At 36.1% G+C, this 17,113-nt stretch overlaps 1 protein-coding gene across 2 annotated transcripts in view; it reads right to left on the bottom strand.

Annotated features, from left to right (window-relative positions):
• Positions 1 to 17,113, bottom strand: part of PIK3C2G (phosphatidylinositol-4-phosphate 3-kinase catalytic subunit type 2 gamma) — a 327,581-nt gene that overhangs the window by 119,154 nt on the left and 191,314 nt on the right. For both annotated transcript variants that reach the window (XM_046012794.1, XM_046012795.1), the window contains 4 exons: positions 15,274 to 15,454; positions 10,853 to 10,960; positions 6,118 to 6,210; positions 4,568 to 4,697 (listed from right to left, as the gene is read on the bottom strand). In XM_046012794.1, the coding sequence (XP_045868750.1) occupies positions 4,568 to 4,697; positions 6,118 to 6,210; positions 10,853 to 10,960; positions 15,274 to 15,454 (512 nt within the window). The remainder of the gene's footprint in view (positions 1 to 4,567; positions 4,698 to 6,117; positions 6,211 to 10,852; positions 10,961 to 15,273; positions 15,455 to 17,113) is intronic.

Below are 17,113 nucleotides of genomic sequence, written 5' to 3'. Positions count from 1 at the left end.
ACCAAATACAATCTCTATAACAAATATGTCAAATATATTATAAAAATCAATATTCACGTTAATAAAATCTTCACCCTTAAATGTCCCTTTTCTAGGAGTGAACAAAATAACTGCAGTAAACATGTGGAGAACCACCTGCTCCTTCCTTTTCAGTCAACATTAAAGAGAAACTACGGTAATAATTTTTTAAAGAAGAAGCATATGTTGATTGAACTTCAGTAGAACCCTTGCCCCACTGACCATGTATCCATCAAAGACTGCGTTCCTTTCTTTCATTGTGTTCCTAAGGTTATTATAATGCAAATATTTTCAGATCTTCTGATTTTTTTTCCCCACACAGAAGAACAATTTAGACCCATATTTAAAACTGTCCCAGAACTAATGTGCACAAAACAACCTGTAATATACAGTTCTATAAATAAAATCATTGAAAGAAATAAAAGTCTAGATTTCCTGATTTCCACAATTTTGGCAATTCAAGAGCTGAAAACTCAAATGTCCTAAGGGACCAAAGTCCCAAATAAAACTATGTGAAAAGAGACATGGTTGAATTTTTAAAATGTTTCATGATCTATCTTAAAAACATTTGAATTAAACAACGAACAAACAAATTGTCTTCGTAAATGAAACACTTCTCTGTACAGGATTTGCCAAGTAGTAACTGGTTGCAGCCTTAATCTCGCTTAATAGTTAAAAGCCCAGTTGTGACCTTTAGGCCTCTGCATTGCTGGATGGGAAACATGGGGACATAGGGAATGGGAACGGAATACTGAATGGTTGCAGAAATATCTTGTAGAGAGAGAGAAGGAAAGAAAGAGAGGAAGGAAGGAAGGAAGGAAGGCACTAACTAACTTAACACTCTAGAAGTAAATCTTGGGCGTATCCTTAATATTATAGCCAACAGTATTTGGCTCTTGTGCAGATTTTCTCATGTGTATTCACTGAGATAGCAAATGTAAAGCATTTGCATGTAGTAGTAATGTTATTGCTTTAGAAGGAGGGGATTCTTTCTTCCTAATCCTGAACATTTCCCTCTTCAGTCTTCTAGTTCCTCCACTTTATACTTGCAAAGGGAAATCACCTCCTATCTGGCTCCTTTGTGCTTCACTGCCTCACATCGGACCGTGACCAAAATTAAGATTTACATTATTAGCACCATTTAGATACTGTGCTCTAGCAATGTCAGTTACTTTCAAGATCACATTTGTCTTTAGGAAACTAATCTTTGCTAAATCCCAAGCCATTTATCATAACACTTACATTGCTGACTACTCTGAAAACCTTGCACCGAATTTATAATAATCATGGTGGCTAAATTTTGTGTATCAATTAAAACCATAAATTATATTTTATACCTTTTAAACTAGTATGTATGACACACCTTTTAGTACTTATAACAATTCTGTGTGCATTGAGTAATATGTGTAGTTCTATTCTTGTAGTCCTCTAATGCAAAGTTACTCCAATTTTAGTGCATATATGTATCACTTGGGGATCTTGTTAAAATGCAGGTTCTAATTCTTTAGGGTGGGGGTAAGGCCTGAGATTTTGCATTTTTAACAAGCTCCCAGGTGATGTCAACACTGCTGGACCATGGCCACATTTTAAATAGCAGGGTTCTTAGGGACAAAACTTTTAAAAGTGGTATCATATAAGGCAGTGGCTCTCAAAATGGGGTGCATAAGAAACACTGGAGCAGCTTTTTTCTGGTCACAGAGACTTGAGAATTCCCTCCCCTCTTCAATGCCTAAGTAGAAAACCTGATTTAGTACCTGGTTGGAGCCTAAGCTCTGGATTTCCCTAAGTAATTTTAATGACCATCAAATTTGAAGAGCCAGTAATAAAATAAATCTTAAACAATTTTTATTTGCCCTGACAGTCTCCCCAAAGCTCCTAGGACATCATATACAAAGTAGCCATGAGAATTATAATCAACAATAATGTTGATAAAGCCATGCAAACTTCTGGCCTGGAATGTACTATCCTTTATGGGCAGCAACTCTGTTTAGCTCATTTTAGTATTCCTTATCTTACTTTGTTTTTTATATATATATTTTAAGATTTAATTAATTTATTTGAGAAAGAGAGAGATTGAGAGAGAGAGCACGAGAGGGGGAAGGTCAGAGGGAGAAGCAGACTCCCCGCTGAGCAGGAAGCTTGATGCAGAACTCGATCCCAGAACTCTGGGATCATGACCTGAGCTGAAGGCAGTCTCTCAACAACTGAGCCACCCAGGCGCCCTGCGATATTTCTCGAAAAAAACAGATAGTCAATAAGTCTTGGAAGCATATTAAAAATGGAACCTGACCTCCTAAACATGATGTTTGCTTTAATGATCCCTATTTTTCTTGAAAAAGTATTTTGCCAGTATAATGTCCTTTCAAATCCTAACAACTATAGATGATTATTGGTAGATAGGAGGGATTAATAATTTGTTTTTTGACACCTGCAACTTTGGGCAAGTCTACATTCATTTTTTGCAGAGTCATTTTATTAACTTTAAAAGATTTAGACTCTACTAAATTCTATAATTTTAAACTGGAAATGAGTACATGTAATTGAAGAATTTCACTGAGATCCGTGATATATTCAATTTCTGAAGAAAAGGTAATCTATGTGACATCAAAAAGTTCAGTTTGGCTCATCTAGCTTTATTCTTACTCTTTCAATACATTAGGATTTAAAAGAATTAGGTCACTATATGTAAGAAAAAGGAGAGTAAATGCAAGGAATAACACTCTCACAGTATCAATGATACTCTAAGGAACTAGAGCTTTGGAAAGGGTTCAGGGGTGGATACTTGTCATGAAAGCAAGAGCTCTATTATCAAAATCAAAATAATTGGGTAGTATGACTTGTTATAGAGTCAACTGGAAGTATTTATTAGGTTGCAAGTTAAGCCAACATGGAGTGCTTCCAAACATTTGGCTGGGGTGCTGAGCTTTGTGGTGGGACCTCAGGTACTGGGGGGCAGACAGTGATAGTTTTTCTGTTAGGGTTAAATTGGAGTTCAATTCACAACAACTACATGGTTCTACGTCTGTTTCCTAGTTCTACCATTTTTTTCCTTTTTAAGATTTTATTTATTTATGTGACAGAGAGAGACACAGAGAGAGAGGGAACACAAGCAGGGGAGTGGGAGAAAGAGAAACAAGCCTCCCGCTGAGCAGAGAGTCTGATGTGGGGCTTGATCCCAGGACCCCAGGATCATGACCCGAGCTGAAGGCAGATGTTTAATGACTGAGCCACCCAGGTGCCCCTAGTTCTATGATTTTTTATCCTTTTGTTTATGCAGTTGTATTTGCTATCCTACCAAGTAGTTGAATGAAATTCTAAGTGGCAGTGATCACATTCAAAAAAGATTATAAGGTATCTTGGGAATTATTTCTTCAATTTAGCATGATTGCAATTAAATGCTAAATTTTACTTGTGATGGTAGTAATTTGGGTGGCCCACTGACGTTACTTTCATTGAAAATGTGTATTAAATGTAATTATATTTCCACATTACCATCTTGGCTTTTATAAAGGAAAATAAGTATGTTCAAAATTTGCATGTTTGGTCATCTTTGACTACTGAAATAATGATTTATTTATAAGTCTTTTAGAGGGGCACCTGGGTGGCTCAGCGGGTTAAAGCCTCTGCCTTCAGCTCAGGTCATGATCCCAGGGTCCCGGGATAGAGCTGGCATAGGACTCTCTGCTCAGTGGGGAGCCTGCTTCCCCACCCAACCCCCCACGCCTGCCTCTGCCTACTTGTGATCTGTCTGACAAATAAATAAATAAATAAAATCTTAAAAAAAAAGTCTTTTAGAAATAAAATGCAGATTTATAATGTATTTAGATCATAACTCATTCAAGCATTTGCAACTTTGTAAATTTTGTGTTAATAGGCAACAAATTGAATTTTTTGAACGAATAAGCTCTTCTGTTATTATTTTTAAAAAAAGAGAAATAAAATACAAAAAACACACAAAAGGACACCACAGTTAACATTTGGATTGTCAAAATCCTAATTAATATCAAAAAAGACAATACATTCTTTGACATCCTAAATTACTTTGACTTACCCACTTTTTTTTTTTCCCTTTTTATTAATTTTTTCAGCATAACAGTATTCATTCTTTTTGCACAACACCCAGTGCTCCATGCAAAACGTGCCCTCCCCATCACCCACCACCTGTTCCCCCAACCTCCCACCCCTGACCCTTCAAAACCCTCAGGTTGTTTTTCAGAGTCCATAGTCTCTTATGGTTCGCCTCCCCTCCCCAATGTCCATAGCCCGCTCCCCCTCTCTCAATCCCACCTCCCCCCAGCAACCCCCAGTTTGTTTTGTGAGATTAAGAGTCATTTATGGTTTGTCTCCCTCCCAATCCCATCTTGTTTCATTTATTCTTCTCCTACTTTTGAAAATAATTATTTTTAAGAAAAAAGAATGACGTTGTATAGTTCTTTTGACTTTAAAATTTATAGTCTAAAATGAAGGCTGTGGAAAGTTTGGTGTCATGTTACCAGTGAATGTTTAATATAAATAATATAAGTCAAATCACTTTTTAATCTATACTGACCTTGACCTTTCCCTGTGGATAGGCATCTATAAATGATCATTTGCATATCCAGGCCTTCCTGCAGCCAAATATTGTCTATCACTTGAATAATCTGCAGAACAAGCATATCCTGACGAAGATCATCTCCGGCCTGTTAAAAACAAAATTAGAGACTCTGGATTTCTCTTTCAGTTCCATTAAAGGCCTTTAAATATGGTATATATCATTTCTTTCCTCCGATACATTTCCAGCCAAACTTAGGATGGTTACAGTTGTTTTGTTAGTATTAAGAACAACTTGTGTTTCTGAGAGAGGATCAAAGAAAATAAGAACTTTCCTTTAAATGATTACAGAAGCTTCAGCCTTCAAATTAGAAGTTGCTTGGAAAGTTGTTCGCTGATAATAATCTTTCAATTTATCATCCACGTGTGATGTCTTAGATTCAAAATCTAGTGAAGAGAGGCTTGATGAATGTTTATTCAAATCTCTCAGCCAAGAGAGATTTCTTTCTAACTAAAACATTACTTGGTATGCCATAAATGTACATACTGTTATAGAGTTGGAATACCAAGAGCTTCTTGACTAGGAATATAAATGGCACACATAAGATTCATCAGACTTTAAATCATTGAATTCTCATATTATGAAGGTGGTTAAAAAGTGTTCACAATAAATAGCCTTTGATCATAATAAATGACTAAGGAGAGATTTTTCTAGCATAGGTAAAGGAAATGGAACATGTCCAAAGGGGAAGGACAGTTTTCTGCTTTTAAACTAAGAAGTTTGATTTTGAAAATGCTTTCTAAATTATATGCTGAAAAAATATTCTGAGATGCAATTTTGTGGTATTTTTTTCCTTCACCCAAAATGCAGTTTTTCATGACCATCAATGCTTGAAGTTACACAAGTCAAAGCCACAGTATGGGTGAGCTGAAAATTATCCTCAAAAATAGTCAAAATCCACCAAATAATTTACTCTGAGACCTAGTTGTCTGGTTTGGCTGAACACTTGGTTAAATTAACCAAATGGCTCCAAAGTCTTCCTTTTCACTCATAGCTTCTTATTTGGTCCCTCTTTCCAACTTACCCCAAACTCTTTTACTACATTTTACTCTACTTTCCTATGGGATTCATGATAAAGACCAATTTGGCCTCTATTTATTTGAAAAGAAGAAAATAATCCAAATTATTCAAATAAGCAAGTACCTGCAGAATAGAATTTTATGTTACATTAACATATCATTTGAATTTTTAATTTAGTATCTAAATCAAAGAAAACTCTCTCACTAGGGTTTCACCACACATTTCACTTCCTGTGCCACTCAAAAGTGTATAATTTCACTTACTGAAACATATCTTCTTAAGTTTTGCACTGAAGGTTCACTAGCTTGAGCCAGTAATGATTGATTTATTGTTAATCATTGACATGTGCTATAATTCTGTAAAAATGCAGGATCAAAAATAACTGGAATCCTCTATGTTGTCATCAGAGGAAAGTAACTATAATAATTTCTTTTTGCAAGAAATAAATCAATAATTCTACCTGTGAAATCAATTTGATGTTTTTGTACCTTAAAAATGACACTGATGTTTTTGCCCATTGGGTTAGCATTGATGAAAGTAATCTTCAATGGCAAAGCATGAGATGTGAAATACGAGCATGCCTACAGAAAGAGAAGAGAAAAATCATGAGCAAAATAAACCAAAAGGAGCACTTTCCCTGAAATTGTGGGCTTCTTGCATAATTTGTTATGTAAGAAAATATAACACATATGTATAATTTTTATACTTTGGAACAAAGAAACATATTTATTAAAAACAACAATAGAACAACTTTGGTCTACTAACCAAAGCCTTTACTTAGAAACTGAAAATCTAGCTTCTTGGCAGTTTGTAAATCTTTAACTACTCTTTTTCTCACTGAAGAGGGGTGATATGTTGGAGGTTTAAATAAACTAAGTAGTATGTAGACATTGTGTTTATGTAGTTGATTAATATCTAAAATTGCTATTCAAAAATATATTTCCTTTTAATTATTTCTTCCCTGCAGAATTCTTTAAGGAAATATGGTTTTAGGGTTAAGAAAGACTGAGTTCAAATTTGAACTCTGTAACTTTGAGATATATGGTCTAATAGATATAAAAGACCTTCTACAGTGCAGCTCCTGACACTAATTAGGTACTTCAAAAATAATAATGCATTCTTTTTCTCTTTTAGTTAATGAGTATTTTCTTACCTTTATAAATAACAGTACAACATATATTTCCTCCTTCCTTTTCTTTCAGTTACAATTTGCATTTCCATTTTCAGCTTTATATTGACTACTTTCCATCATAATTTACTTGTTGCTTATTTTCCTTTTATGTTCTTACATCTAATTGAGTGTTAAAAGGTTGTATGTCTTTAGGCTATTAGAGACTTCATGTTGACAGTGAAGAGTTAAATCAATACTAAATAAAGAAAAAGAACTTGATGGTTTCAATTTATCAACTTAGTAAAATATGACATCAATACCTGTTGAAGGATCAGTTAATGTCATTATTTTTTGAGAAGTCCGAAATCAGTATGAACAGAGAGGAAAGGATATATATTTTTAACTTAACCTATGAACACAAATCTAACCTAACCTCTAAGAAACAGAAACCCTAACTTACTGAATCAATTTGATTGATGAGGCTGCTTATTAAGTAATGAATTCTTGCTTGGAGAATCAGTCAATCAGGGAACATATGACCTTCTGTCACAGTATTGAATTAGGAAATCCTGTATGAGTCCAGAAATGAGTCTAGATCAGTGGTTTTCAAACTGTGCTCATCCAGTTCTTGGGGGTCTCTCTGAGGCATCCCAATTCCAGGGAAGAGAAAAAGCGCAAAGGGAGGATGAAGACAAGGCTTAGCCCTTCTTCTTAATTACATCACTTGGAGCTATTTTACCTTCATTGTTTTATACTTTGGTTTTTACATGCAGTATACTTTTTGAGACTCATGTAAAAAACATTTTACATTTGACAACTAGTATGCACAAACCATTATCTATGTGATATCAGAGGGACTATATCTACTCCCTAAGAGCCTACAGAAAGTTGGTATGAACACACATGCATTAAGCTGAAAATAATTTACAAGGCCATTTATCGCAGTTGGATGAAGAAGCACTTAAAGAAGAGAAGTCTTTCAGAGATGAGGTGGATTTGAAGACTGTGGAACTTGGATTAGCAAAAATGTTTTTAAAAAGGCTTTCTAGGTAGGGAAAAGCAAACAATGAGAACTTAGATTAGATGTTAAAAGTGGATGGCAAGGGCCACAACCAGGAGATGGGAAAGAATGAGTTGGAGTCATGGAAGATAATTTTATGTAAACGGTGAGATAAAAAAACTAGAATAGAGAAAAGAATATAGGAAGAGCTGGAACAGAGAAAGATATGACCTTGTTCTTGAGAAGCACACACTAATGACATAGATTTAAAATAGTTTAAAAAAAGGAAAGAAACCTATTAGTAAAGGAAGTGTGTGGTCCTTACTTTCGCAGGAGTGGGGAAGGATTACATTTTGTTACAACCACTTTCCCAAATGGTCAATTCCCTAGTGCGGGAAAGGGAAATAAGAAATGGTTCATTGTAATTAGTGGTTCCAAGGAGAAACAGGGTGAAAATTCTTTGAAAGAAAGCTTAACTCAAAGTTAAGATCTTTGTCCTCTGTCTTGGAGAGCCATGTGTTAAAAAGTAGATCACCCTGAGTGCATCTCCCCAGTGTAGTTTACAGATGGTGATTAAAATAGAATATTGACTGTAGGCTTTCCCATACTCATACATTCATAAGGCTTCTCTCTAGTGTGAATTCTCTGATGCCTGATAAACTGTGAACTATCACTAATGGCTTTCCCACAATCATTGCATTTATGAAGTTTCTCCCCAGATAGGTTCTCTGACATTGTAAAGTTGATGCTATCACCAAAGACCTTCCCATACTTATCACATTCATAGGATTTTTCACTAGCGTGAATTCTCTGTTATATAACAAAATGTGAGTCCTGACTGCATACTTATGGGGTTTTTTGCTTGTGTGAAGTCGGGTGACATAAAACAAGACATTTACTCTGACTGAGTACTTGCCACACTGCATTCCAAATGTTTTTCTCTGGTCTGAATTTGCTCACAGCCAACAAGTTGAGAGTTCTGATTGAAGCCTTTCCTTGCTGCCTGCATTTATTGTGCTTGTTGCCCAGTATGGAGGCTCTGATGTCAAATACGACATCTACCCTGACTGAAGAGCTTACTATGTTTGTTATACTCTCAGGGCTTCTTCCCAGTATGGATTCTCTGGTGGTCAAAATGGTTTCTGTTGGAACAGAGAGCTTGCCCACACTCATGTTGTCTGTAATGTTTCTCATTAATGTGAAATACTTGATTTTAGAAAAGGATTTTACTCTGAATGAAAGCTTCCTACACTCATGAAATTTATGTCTTCTCCTGAGGATGAGTTATTTGAGGGTCAATGAGTAGGGAAATCTGAGTGAAGGTTTTTATGCATAAAGCACATTTATAAGGTTTTTTTCCCTAATTATGGAATCTCTGATATTGAATGAGATGGGAGTAGGGATAACAAGTCTTCCCATGCTTGCTGCATTCATAGGGCTTCCCCACTTAGTAGATTCTCAAATGAACCATTGACTGAGGAGTGCCTCTAAATGTCTTATCATATTCATTACACTCTTAGAGGCTCTTTCCAGAATGGATCCTCTGATGCAGGCTCTGATTGAAACTTTGCCACATTCACCACATCTTCAGATGTGATGTATGTTCCTTTAGACTTCCTTGTTCTGCAGGACTGTAGGATGGACTAAAATGTTCCCCAGGAGGGAGTGTCACCTGGCCACATCTGCCCTGTTTATTGCTCTACACACAGGTGCCCAGCATTGTGCCAGGCACAGCTGGCCACAGCAAATGGAGCAAAGGAAGAGCTTTACTTGGCATACTTTCCAGACTCAGGGAAAGTATTACTGTTTGCAGGTAGATATAGGAAAGGAGTGTGGCTCAGCTACTGTGCTAGGGGTGGCAATCCTCTGCTTGACCATTTCACACAGGCATGCACAGCACAGTTAGAGCTGATAACCCATACTTCCAAGGCCTACCAAAACCAAGACTCATATGGAATTTTAACAGAAAATTGTTCTACTCCTTAAACAACAGTAAACCAAGAAAACAGAAACCAAAAAAATCACCATCTAGACTCAATGAATCATACTGTTCTTTGTACTTTAAGACACTACGTCTTTGAAATGCTGCATTTCCCTGTATTTGCAATATTAATCAGTGGATATTGCTAATGATTAAAAAGTTACACATTTTTAAAGATTAGCAATGATTTGGATTTTAGCCCAGATAGACATATCACAGTCTGTGGAATTTGATGCCTTATTTTGTTATTTCTCAAAAATATGCTTGCGTAGCATATTAGGAAAGTTTCTCAGGTGTCTGTGAGGCAGCAAAGTTGTAAAGGAAACAATACCAACTTTTTAGCAAAACTTTTTATATTCATACTAACAATGGTCTAGTTTTTCTCCTAATTACTGGATTTGTTTTCTTGATTGTATTATGATGTCAGTCAAGTAACATTTATTGTACATGTGTGATAGTTTAACCTCTTCACCTCTAAGTCTCACTTACCAATCCTGCCTCTATTAGTGCTTTCTACTTTTGGGCCCTTGAGAAGGAGGCTAATAAAGTTAATGGAGATAAAAGGAGAAAGAATGATTCTAAGTTAGAGAAGTGTGACTGACACAGCCTGAGCAAGAGAAAGAAATTGTTTCTGATACCAGGAAGGTCACTCCAGGCATAAGTTAAGTCACAAAATATATTATATGGTACACTGACACATAAGTCAATGAATTTTAAATTAAATAAAATCTGACGTGTTGTAGCTAATAATATCCTAGTGTACTAGGCATGGCTATGCACATAAACTAAATAAGCATGAAATTAAAGCCAGCCTGCGTAAGGTCAGCAAATCAACCATTTTGAATAAATTGAGAAATCAATTTAGTGAGCAGTATCTTTATTTATTTATTTATTTTTACTGAACCGATAGTATATTTCTAGACCAACAAATCATGTGATGAGGCCAGTGCGATCTTAACCTTACACAGTGCATCAAATGCAACACTTAGCTTGGATGGGATTCGATTACTTTTTCTTAAAATTTTTGCAATGACAATTTACAAATTGTTTTTTGCCATTTCAAAAACACAGGGTGAGGTAAACAATACAAAACAAAAATACTCAACTTATCTACTGAATAAACTGACTTACATCACGATCAATACCCTTTACACACAGGGCAGGGTTCAGAGGAAGGTGACAGGTCTTTATACACTGAAAGAATTCTTCTAGTCTGCCAATCTCTTTCTTTAGTACCTCCTGTGAAAAAATCAGTTGAAAAAGCATCTTAGAAACTGTTAAGAATTTGACTTTCTTTCAAGTTACAATTTTCTTCTATTGATTAAAGAACCTCTTTAATTCAGGGGTTGCACACTTGGATGCTCTGGGGTCAGGTAGATGAGGCAGCCAAATATAAGGAAGCAGAGGGCTAAAGACAATAGGGGATGGGGGAGGGGAATGGGGAACTAAAGAGTTCATGCCTTTTCTACAGGATTTTAAATTCAATTAAAGACAAACCATAAATGACTCTTAATCTCAGAAAACAAACTGGGGGTTGCTGGGGGGAGGTGGGATTGGGAGAGGGGGAGGGGGTTATGGACATTGGGGAGGGTATGTGCTATGGTGAGTGCTGTGAAGTGTGTAAACCTGGCGATTCACAGACCTGTACCCCTGGGGATAAAAATACATTATATGTTTATAAAAAAAAAAAATTGGAAGGGGAGGTGAACCATAAGAGACTATGGACTCTGAAAAACAACCTGCGGGTTTTGAAGGGTCAGGGGTGGGAGGTTGGGGGAACGGGTGGTGGGTAATAGGGAGGGCACATTTTGCATGGAGCACTGGGTGTTGTGCAAAAACAATGAATACTGTTACGCTGAAAAAATAAATAAAATGGAAAAAAAATCAAAACAAAGAACTATTCTGTTCAAACAAAACATCATGGGTTGGCTTTGACCTGTGGCCCACCATCTTATAGAACTTGCTTTAAGTAATTGTTAACATGATCCAATTCTGATAATTTCCTGGAATCTTGGTTTGTAACCCTCAAGACTTATACTTAATAGTGATAGTACATTTTAGAAAAAAAAATTCACATGTCTTAAGAGCAATAATGGCAAAAAATGATAACTGTCAGAAATAGTAATATATTTGAACAAATGACTTATTAAATGCTAATAAGTATATTCCTGATACTTGCCTCATTCCTTCCATAGTTCTCTGTACCTGTGGAAGATATAAAGCCACAAATAACACCTTTAAAACTGCATATTCCCTAACCAAAAAGGGGGAAAAACAATAATTCAAAATATAAAAGCTTCTTTTAGTCCACTTTCAGAAACTCTCTGAGTCCATTTCTAAAAATGAAAGTATCAGATTAATAATGTTCTGGGGTTTTTTATTCTTTTTTTGTTTTTATCTAAGATTATATTTATTTACGAAAGGGAGAGAATGAGAGAGAGAGAGAGAGAACGAGAAGGGGAAGGTCAGAGGAAGAAGCAGACTCCCTACCCAGCAGGGACCCCAATGCGGGACTTGATCCCTGGACTTCAGGATCATGACCTGAGCCCAAGGCAGTCGCCCAACCAACTGAGCCACTCAAGTGCCCTCAGATTTATAATGTTTAATTAACTCCCAGGAGTTTCTTAGCTTTTACTCCTGGGTCATTGGCAAATAACAGAAACTACTGCTCCCAGAATCCAGAAGAGCAAGGTGGAAAATGAGGCAAATTCCACTATGGCACTCTTTCTGTCTGTCCTCCTTTGTCTTATCTATACATGGATTCCCTTGAGGAATACCATGGAGTGGAATCTCTACTGTCTTTAAGTGTCTTCTTTCACACAGTTAGTTTAATTAGTACTTTTTATTTATTTTATTTTTTATGAGATGACATGCTTTAATAGTAAACAGCAAAGAAAAACAATATATAAAGAAATAACTTCTAGGAATCTGAGGAAAAATAATTAGGGAGGCAATTTTAATATATTAAAAACTCTAGCCTTTATCAGAATAAGCAGACATAAATTTATAAGTAGGTTTGCAGAATTATAAAGTATCTATTAAAAAGGTCTTTTTTTAAGTTTTTATTTAAATCCCAGTGAATTAACATACAGCATAATATTAGTTTCAGGTGTACAATATAGTGATTCAACACTTCCATACAACACTAATTAGTACATTTTAAAACGAAATAGAAAAAATAGCTAACTAACTTGAATTATGCAAAATTATAGATGCTTCTTTCATCTCTATTTTTATTTTCTTATTTTTATGTGAAGAAGGGTTATCACAAAAACAGTCTAGGTGAGCAAAATATATTTATTTGAAAGAATATCAATAGCACTTTGGAACTTAATGCAAATGGTCAAAAAAGGCATCAGACTTATTTAACTATATAGCATGCATCTCAAATATGTGAGGAATTTTGAAATCTAAGAAATAAAGACTAAACTAAATTTTACATAAATTTCACAAATTTTAAACCAGTTTATTTACTTGCTTTCATTTTTTTTCTATCATTAGAAAATAATCTGCACCAGATGCACGTTTTGCATGGAGCACTGGGTGTTGTGCAAAAAGAATGAATACTGTTACGCTGAAAAAATAAATAAAATGGAAAAAAAAAAAGGAAAAAAAAATACAAATGACCAATTGACAGAAAAATATGGACGCTTTGTAGCAGTAAAAGATATTCATTTCAAAATAACATTGTTTTTTATCACATGCTCAGGATTCTCAAAGCCATGTGTGAACGGACATTTTCCCACATGGTTGAGGGGAGTATAAATTGGTGAGACTATTTTAGAAAGCAGTTTGACAATGCACACCAGGATTTTTTAAAAATGTCTGTCCCTGGGGCACCTGGGTGGCTCAGTGAGTTAAACCTCTGCCTTTGGCTCAGGTCATGATCTCGGGGCCTTGGGATCAAGCCCTGCATCAGGCTCTCTGCTCAGTGGGGAGCCTGCTTCCTTCCTCTCTCTCTCTCTGCCTGCCTCTCTGCCTACTTGTGATCTCTCTGTCAAATAAATAAATAAAATCTTTAAAAAAAAAAAAGAAAATAATCTGCAGTACTATGAAGAAATTATAGAAGTTTGGTTTCTTTTTCATTGCTCATCATGTTACATATCTTGAATTTTTTCTGTCAATCAAGAGTTTCTATGTTTCCCATTTGAGAATAAATTTCATGCTTATGCTTTTTATTTACTATGTATTCCTGTATAGGTGAAGGGCGATAGCTCTGGCACTTCTATCAAATGAGTGACTTCCAGCAAGAAAAATACTGGGCTGGGAAAGAATTCTGGGACACTTTACCTGTCAGCGTTTTTATATTATTTTGCTGAAAACTTATTTTGATTTTAGATAGTGGGTGGAGAGAAACTATGTGCTCCCTTTGAGGACAAACTTCATGTTTTAGTCATCTTTCCATCCTTAACTCCCAGTCCATAAATACTTGTTATTGCATGATGTTATTAATACAATGAATGGTTGCCCACTCTCTTCCTGAATCTAGAATGTTGAACATAAGAGAACCTACTTAATGGTCTTTATCAGTGAGGGAAACTAGTGATGCAGATAATTAAAAAGAACAACTATTCTTCAGTCAGATCAAGAAAAAGAATAGCCAGGTCCATTATTATAATCAGTGATGAAAAAGGCACAATATTTTGACTATTATTCATGGATCTTAGTATAAAAGTTTTACTATCCACATCACTATTGATTTAATTTAATTAATTTTATTTGTTTTGCCCCAAAAGTCTTTATTTTGATTATTACAGTATTAGAAAAATCTTTACCTTGATTTTGTACCTTGGACAGGGTCCCCTAAAATGTCCCCTTTGGGCATTTTTTTTTTTTTAAGATTTCACTTATTTATTTGACAGAGAGAGAGATCACAAGCAGGCAGGCAGGGGAGCAGGGGAAGCAGGCTCCCTGCTGAGCAGAGAGCCTGATGCGGGGCTCGATTCCAGGACCCTGAGATCATGACCAAAGGCCAAAGGCAGAGGCTTAACCCACTGAGCCACCCAGGCGCCCCCCACACCCCGAGTTGTGCTGCCCTTTTGAGGAAATTACTTCATTTGGCCTTTTTAGATAAGCTGCCTTTAAGTTGATTTCTTCTTGTCAGGTACTTTCCATATGCTACATGGCTACTTAGGTCAAAAAAACTACATTGGGGTATCTGGGCGGCTCAGTCAGTTAGGCATCCAAGTCACGGTTTTGGCTGAAGTTATGATTTCAGGGTCATGAGATCGAGCCCCATGCTGGGCTCTGCACTCAGTGGAGAGTACACTGGAAATTCTCTCCCTCACCTTCCCCTTCTGCTCCTCCCACCACCACTTTTGCTCTCTCTTTCTCACAAATAAATAAAAAAATCTTAAAAATCATGTCCTCGTGGTAGACATTATCATTAACTTTCAGATTGTAAATTGAAAAAAATCTTGATTAAACTAATTGAGCTAGGGGTCTTATAACTGAATATTGACAACGAATTTGCTTTCTAAGCTATGAAATTAAAATTTAATTGAACTAAAGATTAAAGGAAACACTACATGAAGATTAATTTCTCAACAAACCTGTCTTTGAGGGTCACTGGCAGACTTGACTTTTTCCCCAATGCCTCCCAGAATTTTAATAAGTTTCTTCTCCTTGGAAAGCTCATCACTCAAGGCTTTTCCTGAACAGAATTGGAGAGCAGCCAACAGCTTCTGATACCAGCTTTTAAAATAAGTTTCATTCTGTGCATCCTTTAGCAGCCTGAAGGAAAGAGAGAAAAAGAATTCTTGTATCTATAGCTGATTTTTTAACCACCTCCAGCAAGAACAATCAGTGCATTTCAGACTAATCTGTATTTGGTGGCTTTGGGCAGTTTAACAGCCTGTTATTGGGGGGAAATGTTGTTTATTCGTTGGCAGTCATCAAATTCTATCTGATAGCTAATGAGATTCCTAGAGTGAAGAATCAATAAGAGACCTGCTTTTTCTCATTTTAATCGACAATGCACTTTTTCTTTTTTCAGGCTTCTTAATTCTGTAACAAATACTTAAGAACATATTTTGACTTCTTACTCAAATAAGGACAAAGTTTTAGAAGTAGTGTTTATAAGTGACCATACTATAGTGGAACTCAAACATCAACCTTACCTTTTTCTACTTTTCTTCAAAAGACAATATTTCCCACACTGTCACATACCTACATATTTCTCTTTCTTTTTTTTTTTAAATATTTTATTTATCGACAGAGAGAAATCACAACTAGGCAGAGAGGCAGGCAGAGAGAGAGGAGGAAGCAGGCTCCCCGCGGAGCAGAGAGCCCGATGTGGGGCTCGATCCCAGGACCCTGGGATCATGACCCGAGCCGAAGGCAGAGGCTTTAACCCACTGAGCCACCCAGGAGCCCCCATATTTCTCTTTCTTCCAGTACCCCTTGATTACTTGGAGGAAGACAATGTAAAAGCAAGAACATGGTTTTTGTTTTCAGGTATTCAAATCTCAGTCCTCCAACTTGCAAGAAATTTAGCCCAGTTACTTAATTAGGTTGAGATTTTGTTTCTTTATCTATAAAATAAAGTAATAATGCTGACTCTGTAGAACTATACAGAACACAGAATGAGCTAATGCATTCAAAAGGGCTTAGCACAATGTATATGCCAGTCAGCCAACATTAGTTCATCTGTATTTTGTGGCCTCCCCAGCTAACTTCTGTCACTGCCTGGTTGTCTGCTCATGTCATGAACATGGGAGGCACAGCACTTTAAAAAGTGAAAACACTATGCTAGATAATGGAGCAGTAACAAATATTTTATTACTCTGTCTGCTATGTGACAATTTCTATTGCCTTGAAACTAATTCCAATATGCTCAAACTTTACTTTCTGTTATGCCCTAAACCACTGAAATAGAATTTTAAAAAAAGCAAAGCTCATTCCTTTGAATGTTACCCTCTCTTTGATTGATACTTTTAATCTTAACTGGTCCCTAGTCTTGTCCTTCTCTGAAAAATCAACATTCAATAAAATGTTAAGGAATACTAAAAAAAGGATTAAATGCAGAACAGTTGAAAAGTATATAGATGAATTTCATTCTGCATTCTTTTTTTTTTAAGATTTTATTTCTTTTACACTGAGAGATCACAAGTAGGCAGAGAGGCAGGCAGAGAAAGAGGGGGAAGCAGGCTCCCTGCCAAACAGAGAGCCTGATGCGGGGCTCAATCCCAGGACCCTGAGATCATAACCTGAGCCAAAGGCAGAGGCTTAACCCACTGAGCCACCCAGGCACCCCTCATTCTGCATTCTTAATTTTGGATCTCTGCTTCTGTATTATGTTACAGAGACCATAACACATTATTTTCCCTTGTTCTCTGTTCTCTGTTTCTACATATTTAGAAAAGTTAAGTTAAAAAGTTAAAAAAAAATCAA

Source organism: Meles meles, chromosome 7 (assembly GCF_922984935.1).
Source record: "Meles meles chromosome 7, mMelMel3.1 paternal haplotype, whole genome shotgun sequence".
Classification (NCBI taxonomy): Eukaryota; Metazoa; Chordata; class Mammalia; order Carnivora; family Mustelidae; genus Meles; species Meles meles.
The sequence above is the reverse complement of the archived record's forward strand: the minus strand, read 5'-3'. Positions and strand labels throughout refer to the sequence as shown.